Below are 15,918 nucleotides of genomic sequence, written 5' to 3'. Positions count from 1 at the left end.
TTAAATTCTAGACCCAGAAAATATTAAAAACATTTATATCAATAGTCTTGTACAATGACTTAGTAAAGTAGTAGGTACTTAATGGTGAGAAAAATAAATAGTTGAGGTTGTAGTAGTCTGAGAATACAACGTAAGTTACGTGAGTGAGGCAGGATCTTATGTCGTAGGGCAGATAGCGCTCGGGCGCGCGCGCGGCGGACGGAGGCGGGCGCGGCGCGGGTTCGCAGCGGGTCGCGCCCCGGAAGGCGTACTGCACCCTTATCGCGCCAGACACACTTCGCGTTATCACGGATTTATGCGTTCGCGCCACCACTGAGTGCCAATCGTCTTGTTATTGCTAATTGTATGATATCTTTACGAAAACTATATCATTTAAAAACACCTCCTAAAAGACTGAAATATTGTTACTAATTCTAAAACACTAACTCAACAAACAAACAAACAAACTCTAAGCGAGTCTGATCCGTGTGATTGTGAACACGCCTACCTCTACGGTTATAGTTTAGCTCGATGCAACTTCAAATCAGTCAAAACCAAACAGTCGGTTTAATAAAATAAACCGTCGGGTTAAATAAAATATGGAAAATATATCATTTTCTAATATAAACTCATCTTGTAAATAAACAGAGAAACAAAAGTTGGGATATTTTTCCTGACTTTGCTCACCAATCGGGTCTCCCTAAACTAAAAACTATATATTCCAAACTTCAAAAGGATCGAATGACGTATAGGGGCACGGATTGTACAAATTGAAAAAGTAAATCCATACATTGTGTGAAAATGAACTACTTATCTTATAAAATTATAAAATATAATAAACAGATACTATAACCGATAATAAATCGACTGAAAACATGAATTTTGCGTTAAAACACGTTTATAGCACTTTTCCTTTGGGGCTGTCCATAAATTACGTCATCGATTTTTGACGATTTTCGACCCCTGAATGACCCCGTTTCCTCTTACGTCATGCTACCATCATCCGATGTCCAGACCCCCCCCCCTAATTTGAAATGACGTCATTTATGAATAGCCCCTTTGGGTATAGGTAGAAAAACTGATAAATCTTAATTAGAACATTTATCAATAAAATGCTTTAACGCACACTACACAAAATTATGGTAAGTACAATTAGCAATCGCAGATTTCTGAAAAGTGTACATTATTACACTAAAAATATTGAGGATACAATCAGTTTAATTTATTGGTCAACAAACAATGAATCTGAAATACTTATATAAATCTACTTTATAATAAATCTAAATTACGAAACGAAACTAATCTAAATTAGAATACGTCTAAGTAAGGCCCCCGTGATCGACAGCGGACAGCGGATCGGGCTCTGGTACCTTTTCAGATGACCTGAACATGTCAATCACCACTCCGCTAGGAGCCCATAACTCGGTATTCCAAGCTGAGTGCATGGGCATCATAAACGCGGCGGCTGCCACCACTGCAAGGAAGGTAGTAGGATCCTCCATCTGCATACTCGAATGCCACGAACGACTAATCAGATTGTCAGAAAAACAAGATCACCTTACAATGGATCAAGGGCACAGTGGATCCCGAGGTAACAATGCTGCGGACGAGCTTGCCAGACAAGGATCGGGTGCGGGGGCGATTGGCCCGGAACCGATTCTCCCGATACCGTTTAGCAAGGTACGCTCAATGCTGCTGGCACGCACTGGGAAACTACACACAGAACACTGGCTAAACCAGACTGGATGCAGACAGGCCAAAGAAGCCATACCTGGCATCAACGGTAAGCTCACAAGGATGCTCCTTCAACTAGGAAAGGTTCGACTGAGAATGGTAACCAGTGTCATAACAGGTCATGGACTTTTTAACAAACATCTTTTTATAACAGGTGTCACAGACAGTCCCCTATGCCGTGGATGCATGGAGAAGGAAGAAACAGCCTCTCACGTGGTGTTGGAATGCAGCGGAGTGGCCCCATACAGGGCAAAACATCTCGGATCTCCGAGAGACCTCCCCGAGGTCCTACTCAACATCAAAGGTTTGGTGGGATTCCTCGAGGAGCGGGGTTGGCAGGACTAGCCCACCCCCTATCACGCAAAATAGGCGCAGGACGTCGAGTTGCGGAAAATCGCCCGTACTACAATACAAGGCCCCCGTGGCATTGTGCCAAAGATTATTATTATTATTATAGCCTTTTCTTCCATATCCATTTTTAGTTTAACTTTGTATTTTTGTACTTGTTGTTTTATTTATTTATATGGATCCCTCTCTGGGTGAAGGCCTCCTCCAGTTTTTTCCATCTTTCTCTGTCTTCTCCTGTCTCCATCCAATGTTTTCCGGCTAATTGGGTAATGTCTTCGGATCAGCGTTTCTTCGGCCTGCCGGGGGGGCGTTTTCCGTGTGGTCCCTTCCATTTTGTGGTTTGTATGGTCCATCTTTTGTCTGTCATGCGGGCCAAAGATGCTGGCAGCATTCCCTCGCTGAATGGCAATGCTAATGTGCTGCGAGAGAAAGCTGCCAGCTCTCTGGTCACCAGTAAAATCAACGAGCTTTTTGCATAGTTCTTTGCAAAGAACATGTGCGCTTGGACCCCACGGCCCCAGTGTCTCAACACCATAAATGCCACAAAGTGGTATTGGGGGCCGAGACCTTGATTTAACAAACTTTTTGCTTTCAGCCAATGCAGCAGCTATCCCAGCCTTGTCTTGATACAATTATTTATCATCAAGGCATGGAAAAACATATTTACATACCCCTATGAGTAATAAGAAGTTCTTATTGACACCTCTATTATACAGGGTGATTCAGGAGACGTGAGCAGGACTAACACTGCGCATTTCGTAAATTATAAGCAACTGCTTCGTATCAGTATTAGTGAGGTTAACATTAATTTTGTAGTCGAGTTAAAAAAAGTTATTAATTTATTTATGACATGCATGGTCACCGTAAAATTAGAATATTACTAAACTAGGTACCAATATTCTGTGTCAAATTGAAAGTCATCACTGTCATCACGGTCTGGTTACTTTTGAAAACTCGTGTCTCACTCAAGATTGACATGACATTGACTTTATGAATGGAATTCATTCATGAAGTGGCCATGCAATGTTGCAGCTGGGTGTACAAGTGATATCATAATAAATTTTTAACACAAATTTTTCACAGTTAGGCCGCCTATAAAGTATTGTTTTCCTCTAGTCTGGGACAGGAACTCACAAATTCTTGATGTGTTTGTTAATTGCACAATACCTATTTTAATGTTTCAAATCTGTTTGCATTGTCTGGTTTGTAACTGCTTATGTATTTGGATACTTATAGTGGAAAGGAGATGATGGATAGTGAGTTCCTAGCTAGGGTTGCCAACCGTACTATATTATATAGTATTGTACTATATTTTGGCTCTCTGTACTATATAATTTTGGAAAAATATATAGTACGCTAAAATACTATATTTCCGATTAAACGTACCTATATTACACATGTTTAGTATTTTATCTGAAAATACTATATTTTTTTGGAATGTACTATATTTTTATTCCTTATTCTGGAAAATACTATATTCCACCAAAAAAAAGTTGGCAACCCTATTCCTAGCAGATAGTGAACTCTATAAACTTAATGCAGTTTTTAATGGTTAGTAATTTATAACTCATAACCAACATCATTATAGGTACTACACATACGGAAATCTGTTGACAATTTGTGTTCAAATTTGAAGCAGAGAGTACTTATAAGTATTGATCTTACAGAACAACTCATTTAATGCCCCGAGTTGTAGTAGGCGACAATAAACTAGCGTAGGCCTAAGCTTGGCGTAAAGGTAGTGAAGGGAAATAATCTCGATTTTGGTGATTCATGTGTTGGTTAGTTACTTACATCGAGCCCTTCTTACTAACTCTGAAATACTGGTCTATACATACATGAAACATAAAAGCATTGTCGTTAACCGTGTGCAAGGTTGATATATAAACCAACAAATACATGCCGTCTCTAATCTAAACACGATATTCATTGCATGTAGGCAAGACCAATTCATTCATAAACTGCGCGAACTGTCAAACCACCAGTTGCAAACAAAGAACATGCGTGTAATTAAATTACTGCGGCATTGTCTTTTCTCCTAGGCCAGCAGTACTAATCGCATACCTATTTAAATGATTCCTTTGATATAATATTCATTCATGTAGGGCACTGGAAACGAAGTTTCCTGATACCACCTGTTCGCTATGATGACAACAACATCGGTAGAGTTCGTTTCAAACACAGCATGAGGAGGAAAACATTTAAAATAACATTTTCCGTCTTCAATTATAACAAACATACAGTGAAATTTACTTACCGATCTTTATTTTTAATCGTTCTTCGACTCGCACTTTACGCATATCGTCCGCCATGTTAAATCCATTACTGTTTATCTCTTTCATCCGCTGTTATCTCTTTCGGAACGAGCCTGAGCCTGTCCCGCCACTTCCGGAGTGTCGTAATGTTCTGTTCAAGTCTTTCTTCGGATGTATTTACTGAGCGCTTGAAATCCATTCGTACAAAAACACTATGTTAGTCTCATTTATCCACATTTTCCAACAAGGTTTATCATCACACACGCACAGATGGATGTTGCCGCTTGCATTGCGCATGTGCGCAACTAATGCATTATTTTATCAATGAATGCACTCTAAAGTTTAACTCTAATAAATGTACATTGAGGAAGATAATTATTATGCGTAGAACGCGAATACTAATTGGGCTTTGCTTTAGTTAACTTGAACACTTCTTCAAAGTATCTCAAAATAAAGTTCATCAAATTATTGAATGAACAAAAATTATGAATGGACAATTACGTCACGTCACTACAAAGCGCCTGCGCGGATGTGTACTAATACTAATCGTTACAAAGCGTGGCAATATTGCAACCATTGTATTCTTTATTGCCAGTAGCAAAAAAAGTTTATTTACTATTAATAAAGGAAAGCAAATGATCTATAATAAATCTTTTAATATATAAATAATCATATTACATTATTACAACACATTTTTACTTAAATATTATTGGAACAGTCTTGTATTCATACTTTCATCGTCTTGCCAGAGTATTAAAAAAAACTTAAATAAGGGCGGTATTCCACCTATCCAATTTCTTTGTCCAATACGCATTGCGTCTCACTCTCTCATTAAGCAAAATGTGAGGCGCAAATACACATTGGACTTATCGGACTTATATATTGGACAGATCGAATACCACCCTAAGAAAAGGGATGTAGTGAGTAGTGACCTCAATAGTGAGTGACACTGACGTTGACAAGCAGCACTGCAGCAGCTTTTGCACTTGCCTTCTTTTGAGCTTTGGTTTTAGTAGGTTAGGATTGTGAATTACGTGTTTATTTATTTTACAAACACATGATATTCAAAACAGTTATATATATTTTTAAGTGTCTCAGTTTATACATATCTATTTAGCAAATACATAAAATGAAAGACGAATATATGCACTCTGATAGCAATATAATATATGTCGATGAAAACATACCAGGGCCTTTTGAGGACAGTGTTGAATACAATAATATAATATGTCATTTTAATTCACGATTAATAAATTACTGCAAATGCGATTTAATATGTACAACAGGATCCTGCCAATGCTTGATGAAATCAGGAGATGCTAATTATCTTATGGAAGGATATAGATTAAACTTCCTCAAAGATATTGGTAATTTATCTTATCCAATTATAGAATGCAACAGTTTATGTACTTGTTCGGAGAGCTGTGGAAACCGTGTGGTTCAGAAAGGACCTATTAATTGTTTAGAAGTAAAAACCTGTAGAAACATATCCAAGGCTAAAGGACTCTTCACTACTCAGTTCATTCCTAGAGGAACGTTTATATGTGAATATGCTGGTGAGATTATAACTCCTGAACAAGCTAACAAGCGGCATAAATTAAATGACACACTCAAAAAAATGAATTATATCTTTTGTCTCAATGAATATTGTGACGGAACACAATTCCAGATGATAGTAGATCCAAGTGAGCTGGGCAATATTGGTCGCTACATCAACCATAGCTGCGATCCTAACTGTCTCATTGTACCTGTCAGAGTTGATAATCCTTTACCCAAATTGGCTATATTCTCTCAAGTAGATATACATCCTGGTTCTGAAATAACATATAATTATGGCTCTAACAGTTTTGTTAATTCACAAGAAGTAGAAAATAGGAAAAAATGTTTATGCGGCAGTAACAACTGCTTTGGCCTGATGCCTTTTGACAAATATTAACATGTTTTGTGTGTTAAAAATGATGTTGCTATAACTATTGAAAGCAGGTTTGATGTTATTAATATTTCTTAGGAAATAAACCTTATCTTATGATGTATCTAGTAAAGCTTTTTGTAATTTTAACTTGTTTTCTTACACAATTATGGTCTATCACCTTTCCTATACATAGTAGGTATACCTAAAACAGTGAAATGTTTTTACACCTTTATTTATTTGGTCACAATTACTGCCATTATTAGTCGCCAATGCAATGGAGTTGAATTAATTTTGAGAACACACTGTCAATATGCAGATAATTTTTTTAGTAAATAAAAATTACTGCTGTGGCATGTGAGATAATTTACCTATGTTTTTGTGTGTAACATTTTGATCTTCTCAAACTACATATATTTCTGGAATGACCTCGGGCCTCATAGTGTGAGTGTACGCAGAAAAAAGAAAACAAGATATCATCCAAATTACTGAATAGGGCCAAATGGCCAATAGTCCGTATTATTCCAAGCCCATAGTAATTTTCTATAAAAATATCTAAATAATTGGGCACTATATTTGTTTTGCTCAAACCAAACAATAATGTATGGTACGAAGATTCCATTAACTTATGAACCACTTTATTGTCCACAGAATAACAAAACTCATAGGAGCGGAGTTACATGTGTTGCCAAGTGGGCAGCCAGCACTTCAACTAAATGTGCTGCCGGCGCCCATTGAAGATTACTCCTCCATCAGACTCCCCATCTACTCAGCTGGAACATTAAAACCAGCGGTTAATCATTAAAAAAGGTATGTCATAAAATTACAAATAACTTAAATTATATATACTTACAGTGGAACCTCGATAGTACGAATTTCAAGACATATAAATAGCAAGACACGTGAAAATACGATGGAAAATAATTAGGCGCTACATCTGTATTAGATCCTGCTGGGTTTTGACAGTTGTTCATCAGCGGAGGTCAGAGAATGCAGGCTACTTGAAGGATACAAGTTTTAGAGTTTTGTGTATTAATGGTGTAGGTAGTATTAAGGGGAATCATGCATTTTTCCGAATATAACATTTCCAGACGATTCAGATGGGGGAAACGAGGGTCAGGTGACATCTAACGTTATAGTCACCTGAAGTTTTTGTTTCCGCAATAATGCCTACCTAATGTTGTTTATTCTAATGATAGAATATATAGACAGCCCTTCTATACGATAAACTGACAGTTTGTAAAATAGAGAAAACTAGCAATCAGGCTGTCACTCCTTATTTTAACGCGTGCTTTAACTCTTTCTGTTCTGTTGATATTTTTTAAGCATACATATTTATGCAAGTTTTTTTTCTCTGCTGTCATAGAAATACCTGGATGTCAGAATCTGCTGCTATGCAACTTTTATTAACACACACTTTTATGAACCGCACAACTGCCACGAAATGTTTGATGTCGCTGTTAAATGACATGCTTCTGTATGATCATCCGTATCCGTATAAAGAACTACAAAAGCGATTAATTTTGAAATTGTAATAAGTGTAACAGTCGAAGGAGAACTAGGCTTTATTATAAAAATATATCTGAAGCCTATTGTAACTCTTTTGCTGGCTGAGCCCAGTAATACCAGGAGTACTTTAAGTTCGACGTCGTTTAGTTCGCTCTCATTTAAGGCCATGGATAGAAATATAATAGGATTTTTGAAACGCGGCAGTGGTTAAACTCAGAAACAAACAAATATGATTTTCAGATATGTTTCTTGACTATAGGACATGAGTTTTGTCAGAAGCCGAGACATCAATAATAAGTAAAAGACGCATGGTTATGAAGCACAATCTACTTTAGCTGTCCCTGACCTGTCGGTAACCAACTGCATTGCGTAAAAGAAAGAATGGCTTTGTTTAAAACTTACCCAGTGTGTAAGACTTGCGCCTGGAATTATACTACTAGCAGAATCTTTCTCTTGAAATATGGATTACTGCTCACTATATAAGTAAAAGCTACTGCTCTATTTATTAAACAAGTGACCACAGAGTTGACCTCTGCTTATCTTTCAGCTCTGTGTAAGTAACTATGTTTACTATTATCGATATGCTTACAGTCCGTCTCATAACGCCTAGGGTTTCGTATACAATAATTATATAATATGTATATATTTGTTCGAGCTACAAATACGGCCGACCTAACAATAGTTATTTGTTTTACAAGGGGGCAAAGTCGTTGTTTAACCGCTCGTGCTAATATTGATACCCGAGCAAGCGAAAGATTCCAAAATTGAACCACGAGCGTAGTGAGTGGTTCAAAAAATTTAATCTTGAGCGTTGCGAGGGTTTCAAAGCACGAGAGTTAAACAAAATTTGCCCCCGAGTGAAACACAAAATTTTTCACCACACCAATCCGAAGCAAATATTAAATGTAAAATATCAAACAATATCAACCCAAATCAAATCCAAATAAATGTTATTAAATATTTATCATCCAAAATCATAATTTAAAAGTCAATTCTACCAGCAAACATAAGAAAACAACTCAAAATTTGCATTTGATTAGTTTGCATCACATGTGAATAAAATGCAACTTTGCTATCAGTTTTTGAAGTGCAAAGTAAGCCTTTCCGAGCTGGTGTGGTGAAAAAGATTTTATACAAGAGGAGCAAAATACTGACAAACTCAATGAATAAAATTAACTCTATTACTATTAGTTTAAAGGTTAGTTTCGCTTGGTAAGGAGAAATTAGGAGAAGATCTCCCTCGACTTATCTTATCTCGCTTGGCACGTTTTTTGGAGACCCAATCTTATTAATTAATATACTGACTCTATGCACTTGAGTAAATAATATGTTTCAAATCTTTTTCAAATGTAATATTATGCTAACAGTAAAAAATCAGGCGCAAAGTTTACACTAGCTGTAGTAGGTCTCGAAATTGGGTTGGAAAGAGATGACGAATAATAAACAAATGAAATCAATCACACATACATATAAAAAAGATATGGAGATAAGAATGAAACATATGAAATTATACTGATAGTTTTATGTCTATCGAGTACACGACTGTTGTTATATTTGTGAGGCGCACAGACGTTTTCTCTGGCTACATGGTTAGGGCTTAGGGCTTCCAATACCGGGATCCCGGGATCCCGAAATACCAGGATCCCGTCTGTGAAAACGCATTTTTCAATACCGGTATTTTTTTATGCAATACCGGGATCCCGGTATTTTCAAAAACAAGGAAAATGTGCCGATTATACCGTTTAAATTCCATTCAAATGATTAAATTCGGCTGTATCAAGAATATTACTTGCCCATTTAAAAGTATAACAAATATTACACAGATCAACCTAGCCCCAAACTAAGCAAAGCTTGTACTATGGGTGCTAGGCGATATACATACTTATAGAGATAAATACATACCTATGTACATAGATAACAACCATGACTCAGAAACAAATATCTGTGTTATCACACAAATAAATGCCCTTATCGAGATTCGAACCCAGGACCATCGGCTTCGCAGGCAGGGTTACTATCCACTAGGCCAGACCGGTCGTCATAATAATTAAAGAAGATCATTTAATTGAAACAAGATCGGTGCATATGCATAGATAAATATTTGGTGTTTATTAATATAGTTAGTTCTTAAAATTATATCAAAGAGTGGAAAGAAATGAGCAAGGAATTGTATTATAGCAAACGAATTTTTGGTGGCAAATTTGAATATATTTGGCTGGTTTATTAGGTTGAACTAAAAATGTGACTAGTGAAAGTGGTAAAGTCAACAAGGCGGATAAAATGATTGCCAACCTAGAGGGTGAAATTATAATAGGGAGTATTACTGCACTGTTCTGCCGCCAGAGTGCAGCACTAATTTGCTTAGTAAACTATAGGGTAACTTTACATACTACGCCTTAACCAGTTTTATGACAAGTTTTACTATGACATTGATGCTTCAAGGCGGTTTGTTTACAGGTGGCTTGCCGCGAAACGCGTAAATCGAAATTTCGTTATCTGTTTCTCTATCGATCGAATGAGCAAGAGTGATAGAGAGGTAGAAACCGAACTTTCGACTGTCGTGTTTCACGGTAACCCATGTGATTGAGTTAGTGACGCCCTCTATGCAGAGTTTTGCGTAATATTCCCTATTATTGCAGATGGCTATTATTGTTTAATATTCTAAGCTAAGGACATACATATCTGGTGTTACAGTGAGGCTTTTTTTAATAAAACTCAAAAAATTTAAGCGATTCATAGTCAATACCGGGATCCCGGGATCCCGGTATTAATGAAGACAGTTTCGGTATTAATATCGGTATTGAAAGAAGTCCGGTATTTGGAAGCCCTAATCCTATTGTATGACATGACATGTGTCAATTTAAAATGTAAATATCTTTGTAGGGTTGTCATCATCTACATTATCATCATCATCATCATCATCAGGCTATAGTAGTCCACTGCTGGACATAGCCCTCCCCTAAAGAGCGCCATAGCGCCCTGTCCTCAGCTTGCCGCATCCAGCATCTGCCTGCAGTCTTTCGCAGATCGTCATCCCACCTGGTCGGAGGGCGTCCTACACTACGTTTGCCGAGTCGCGGTCTCCACTCAAGAACACGTTTACCCCAGCGGTTGTCGGTTCTTCGTGCGATATGGCCAGCCCACTGCCACTTCAGCTTGCTAATTCTTTGAGCTATGTCGATAACTTTGGTTCTCTGTCGGATGTATTCGTTACGAATCCTATCCTTCAGAGAAACTCCGAGCATAGCTCTCTCCATAGCTCGCTGAGCGACTTTGAACTGGTCCACCAACCCTACCGTGAGTGTCCATGTCTCGGCTCCGTAGGTCATGACGGGTAGGACGCACTGATTGAAAACTTTTGTTTTCAAACATTGCGGTATGGATGACGAGAAGACTCGGCGTAGTTTCCCAAACGCTGCCCAGCCCAGCTGGATCCTCCTCTTGGCCTCCTTCTCGAAATTGTTTTTACCTAACTGCAGAATCTGCCCGAGGTAAGTGTATTCGGAAACGATTTCAAGAAGGTGACCATTTACGACTATCGGTATTGGATCAATGTGGCCATTGATCATGACTTTGGTTTTATCCAAATTCATGCCAAGACCGATGCGTCGCGAGGCCGCAGCTAGGCCGTCCAGCATCCGGTTCAGCTCCTCTAGCGACTCCGCCATTAAGACTATGTCATCTGCGAATCGTAGGTATGAGATGTAGTCGCCGTTTATGTTAATGCCCTTACCTTTCCAGTCCAGCGTCTTAAACATATCTTCCAACGCGCTTGTGAACAGTTTCGGGGATATAACATCCCCCTGTCTCACTCCTCTGCGCAATTGGATGGGTTTAGACTGCTGACCCTGTACTTGGACACTCATGGTGGCGGCTTCGTAAAGACATCTCAACACCTCGATATAACGATAGTCTATTTGGCATCACTGTAAGGATTCCAGAACAGCCCAGGTCTCGACAGAGTCAAAGGCCTTCTCATAGTCCACAAAGGCTAGACACAGGGGCTGATTATATTCTTCGGACTTCTGTATAATCTGCCTCACTGTGTGAATGTGGTCTATGGTGCCATATCCTCCGCGAAACCCTGCCTGCTCTGGCGGCTGGAACTCGTCGAGTCTCCTAGCGAGACGGTTCGTGACCACTCGTGAGAACAGCTTATAGACGTGGCTCAGGAGCGAGATGGGTCTGTAATTTTTAAGGAGGGTTTTGTCCCCCTTCTTAAAAAAGAGCACCACCAAACTCCCGCTCCACGCCTTTGGAGTTCTCCCACTGTGAAGGACGGCGTTGAAGAGGTTCTGTAATTCCTGTATAACAGGGGCTCCTCCAGCTTTCAAAAGCTCTGATGTTATTCCGTCCTCACCGGGGGCTTTTCCATTTTTAAGCTGCCTCAGAGCTAACACGATCTCGTCTTGGCTGATGTCTGGCAGTTCGTCGGTGTAGTGGCGTGTCAGGGTGGCTCTGGAATCGTGGTCGTCTCGTCGGGAATGAGGGGCATGTGCAGCGTATAATCGGCCATAGAAATCCTCAATCTCGGCGGAGATCTCCGGCCGAGCCTCGTACGGTCCTCCCGTCGCGCGTTTTAAGCTTCGTCAGGTGGCTCCTGCCAAACTGCTGAGTGAATACTTTGGACCCTTGGTTTCGCTCTATCGCCTCTTCAATGAGGCGTGTGTTGGAGCTCCGAAGGTCGCGCCGTACCATCTTCTTTTGTCATCAATCCGAGGGTCTCAGCCGAGAGTTTGGATTTCTTGCCAGTACGCTGCGTTCCGCAGAATTTGACGCCCTCATCCCTCAGAGTTTTGACCAGATTATGTAGGGTCTCGTCAGCGTCATCGGTGGGTTCCAAGACAACAAATCTATCCCTGAGAAGCTGCTGGAACTTCTCAGTACCCGCCATGATTTGGATTGGGTTAGGGCGGAGCGTGGACGTCATCAGACGGTTTCTTTCAAGCTTCAAGTTGATATTCAGAGAGCCTCGGAGGAGTCGGTGATCAGATCCGGTATTGAACCTGTTGATCACTGCGACATCTCTGAATATGTGCCTGCTATCCGTTATGATGAAGTCGATCTTATTTTTAGTCACAGTGTCGGGGCTTTGCCATGTCCACTTCCTTTGAGGCTGTTTCTTAAAGAAGGAGTTCATTAAGAACAGTCCCTCTTTCTCAAGGAAGTTGACAAGCATTTGCCCCCTGTGATTCCTAACTCCGTAACCATGCGGGCCTATCCGGGATTCGTTGGCAGTCTGGGTTCCCACCTTGCCGTTAAAGTCCACCATAACAACATTGAAGTGGGCCTTAGTGGTGTTGTGCAAGGCTTTGGATATGTATTCGTACATATCCTCCACTTCATCATCCGAGTGTGCCGAGGTCGGTGCGTAAACCTGAATTACCTTCATGCTGTAGCGCTTGGACAGCCGAAGGATCAGGTACGCTACCCTGGTCGACACACTGGAGAATTCTTCAACGTTGTTAGAGAGGGCCTTATTGACGAGGAAACCTACACCAGCCTGGGATGTTTTATCACCCTCGCGAAAGTAGAGAAGATGGCCCGAGTCTAGGGTTACGGTGTCCTCCCCCTCTCTACGGACTTCACATAACCCTAGAACATGCCATTTAATGTTCTCTAACTCCACTTCCAACTGCGCTAGATGGTGGTCAAGCCTCAGAGTGCGTCCGTTAAACGTAGCCAGGGTCAAATTTTGTAATGAATGGCAGCCTAATGTAGCCCGGGGATTCTTAGCACCCCTTGCCCCGCCGTTACCGTGGCCGCTGCCATGGCCAGGAATAGCGAGGCGGCCGGGAACTGGGGGCCATTTTCGTTTGGCGTGTCTTTTCATTTGGAGGTAATGCCCGTAATCCCCACGCTGGGCATGCGGGTTGGGGATCGCAGTTCAGTAATTGTTCTGCAGGGGGCGCTGCTGCCCACCCCCCGGTTATATTTCCCTAAGTCGCCTTTTACGACACCCACGGGAAGAATTGGGTTGGTGCTATTCTAGAGGCCGGCACCACACGGCACTAGTAGGGTTGTCAGTGTTGTCACTGATATAAAAAATTTCATTTTAGTGATTTTGTTTTACTTGTTACTTCAGCTTTACGATTATAATAACTCGATTGTAGATCACTTAGATAACATTATCCTTTCAGCTCAGTCTCTAGAAATGTTCCACCCTGTATATATTTGCCGTAAATTATTTTTAAAATGTGTTTTTTAATTAAAAGACATCAAGATTGTTTACCTTATTTCTAATGCTAAAAAAACGAACTATAAGTGAAAATTCCCATGTATTTAAGAAACTATTTTTAAGAAGTATACCATTATAACACAAACAAAGTGGTGGCCTAGCGGTAAGAGCGTGCCACTTTCAATCCGGAGGTCGCGGGTTCAAACCCCGGCTCGTACCAACGAGTTTCTCGGATGTACGAAATATCATTTGATATTTTTACCAGTTGCTTTTCGGTGAAGGAAAACATCGTGAGGAAACTGGACTAATCTCAATAAGGCCTAGAGTCCCTACCAGCGCTTAAGTCCTTTAGGCCAATTTCCGCCATTTTAAACATTTTCCAAAAAACGAAACGAGAGAAAAATGTGAAGTTTATGCTTGCGATGTAGCCCACAAGATGGCAGTACCTACTATGTACAAGAAAACGTACGAGAACGGTAGATGGCAGTACTTTCTTTGGCAATGTACATGTTTATGTTTCCGATACAGGCCACTAGATGGCAGACCCTCCAACGCGCACGGTCCTTATACTTAGTTTAGGACGATGTAATATAGTATCGAGCTGGGTGGTGGCATGCACTTTTATATCGGAGACAAAGCATTATTTCCTCACTAGCAAAATGTAATGTAACGCGAGAAACGCATGCGCGTGTCGGACATAGACGGACTACCACCGGTACGAGCACTTCTAATTGCGAAAGAGTAAATAAAAATAAAAAGTAAATGTTACCTAATCATAATATGATACATATTATGTTATGTATGTATTTATAGTGTGGTCTGAAATGTGCAGTCCCTGGTATCCCCATACCAATAGGTCTTTAAACTTGAGGATAAACGAAAGATTTTTTATAGCATTTTCGTATACAGAACCATTAATTGTACATGGAATTAGTCTGTTCTTTAAAGTGATGGTTCTTTACCGGAATTACCACGAACCACCTAAGCGTGTAACGGTTGTATTTGTAAACACTAATTTATTCTACTTTTAGCCGCAAATGACTTCGATTTTTTCTTGGTAAAGACGAATTTATCAGTCTGTTGACACTGGCTGATGATTACTTAATTAGGAATAAGTAACGAAAACAAGGATAACGGTATCAAACTGAATGTGTTTTAAACGTGTTCAGTTTATAATCAACTCTCCTTAGGCAGTCGGGTAAAAATATAGATAGGATATTTAAGGGATATTTGCGCTCAGTGCAACGGTGCGGTGTCAGTTTATGTAATTTAATAAAATAAGGGGGTAAATAAATTAATAATGACCTTCTTATTGACTAATTACACAGATCATTGCATCCATTGGCAGCCCTAATAGGATCTACTTGCTAGGGTTGTAACATACAGATTTATGCACTACTGTTTAACAAATTGTATCTCTAAAACGGTTAGAAATATTAACGTGATTAATAAGTGAAAAATAAAGTACGTAGCCTAAACAATTCCCCGTTTGCGTAAAAGTCCTTCGTTCTGTTCCACCCGATATGTAACAATTATGAATCTAATACGATCTTTTATATTATTCTGCTTTCATAAGTAATAGTTACGGATTTATAAAAAGCGTTTTTCAATTAGAAGACATGTCAAGATCGCTTGCCTTCTTTCAAGTTCTTTCTAATGCTAAAAAAAAACGAACTATAAAAGTGTACAGTGTACCATTTACTTTTTTTTCGAAAACCATAAACTTTTGGGTTACTTCTACTCAGAATCACGAGTACTATCGATTTTAAAAATAAAAAAAAGACAGGTTTGTAGCGCATTTTCATATAAGTACATTTTGTATGGACCGTTACAAAACTGACACCGAAAATTTGTATGAAAATCTGGGGACACTTGTTCTTTGTCTCATTCAATAGTACTCGTGATTCTGAGTCTAAATAACCCAAAAGTTGTTGGTTTTTCGAAAAAAAAAGTAAATCGTACCATTTTTTCTGAAAACCCACGTACTTACATGTCTCAAAAGAGTC

General features: G+C 39.5%; 2 protein-coding genes across 2 annotated transcripts in view; one reads left to right on the top strand and one right to left on the bottom strand.

Annotated features, from left to right (window-relative positions):
- Nucleotides 1–4,857, bottom strand: part of LOC134804709 (GTPase-activating protein) — a 59,385-nt gene extending 54,528 nt beyond the window's left edge. The window contains exon 1 of the mRNA XM_063777869.1: nt 4,319–4,857. Within this exon, the coding sequence (XP_063633939.1) occupies nt 4,319–4,403 (85 nt within the window). The 5' untranslated portion in view covers nt 4,404–4,857. The remainder of the gene's footprint in view (nt 1–4,318) is intronic.
- A 461-nt stretch (nt 4,858–5,318) lies between these two features.
- LOC134803995 (histone-lysine N-methyltransferase SETMAR) lies at nt 5,319–6,291 on the top strand. Its single transcript, XM_063776848.1, has one exon. The coding sequence runs from the start codon at nt 5,446–5,448 to the stop codon at nt 6,250–6,252; it is 807 nt and encodes a 268-aa protein (XP_063632918.1). The 5' UTR covers nt 5,319–5,445; the 3' UTR covers nt 6,253–6,291.
- Nucleotides 6,292–15,918: the final 9,627 nt, after the last annotated feature.

Source organism: Cydia splendana, chromosome Z, assembly GCF_910591565.1.
Source record: "Cydia splendana chromosome Z, ilCydSple1.2, whole genome shotgun sequence".
Lineage (NCBI taxonomy): Eukaryota > Metazoa > Arthropoda > Insecta > Lepidoptera > Tortricidae > Cydia > Cydia splendana.
The sequence above is the reverse complement of the archived record's forward strand: the minus strand, read 5'-3'. Positions and strand labels throughout refer to the sequence as shown.

Coding starts and splice junctions, on each gene's coding strand:
- LOC134803995 (XM_063776848.1), top strand. CDS start 5,446: ATGAAAGACGAATATATGCACTCTGATAGCAATATAATATATGTCGAT.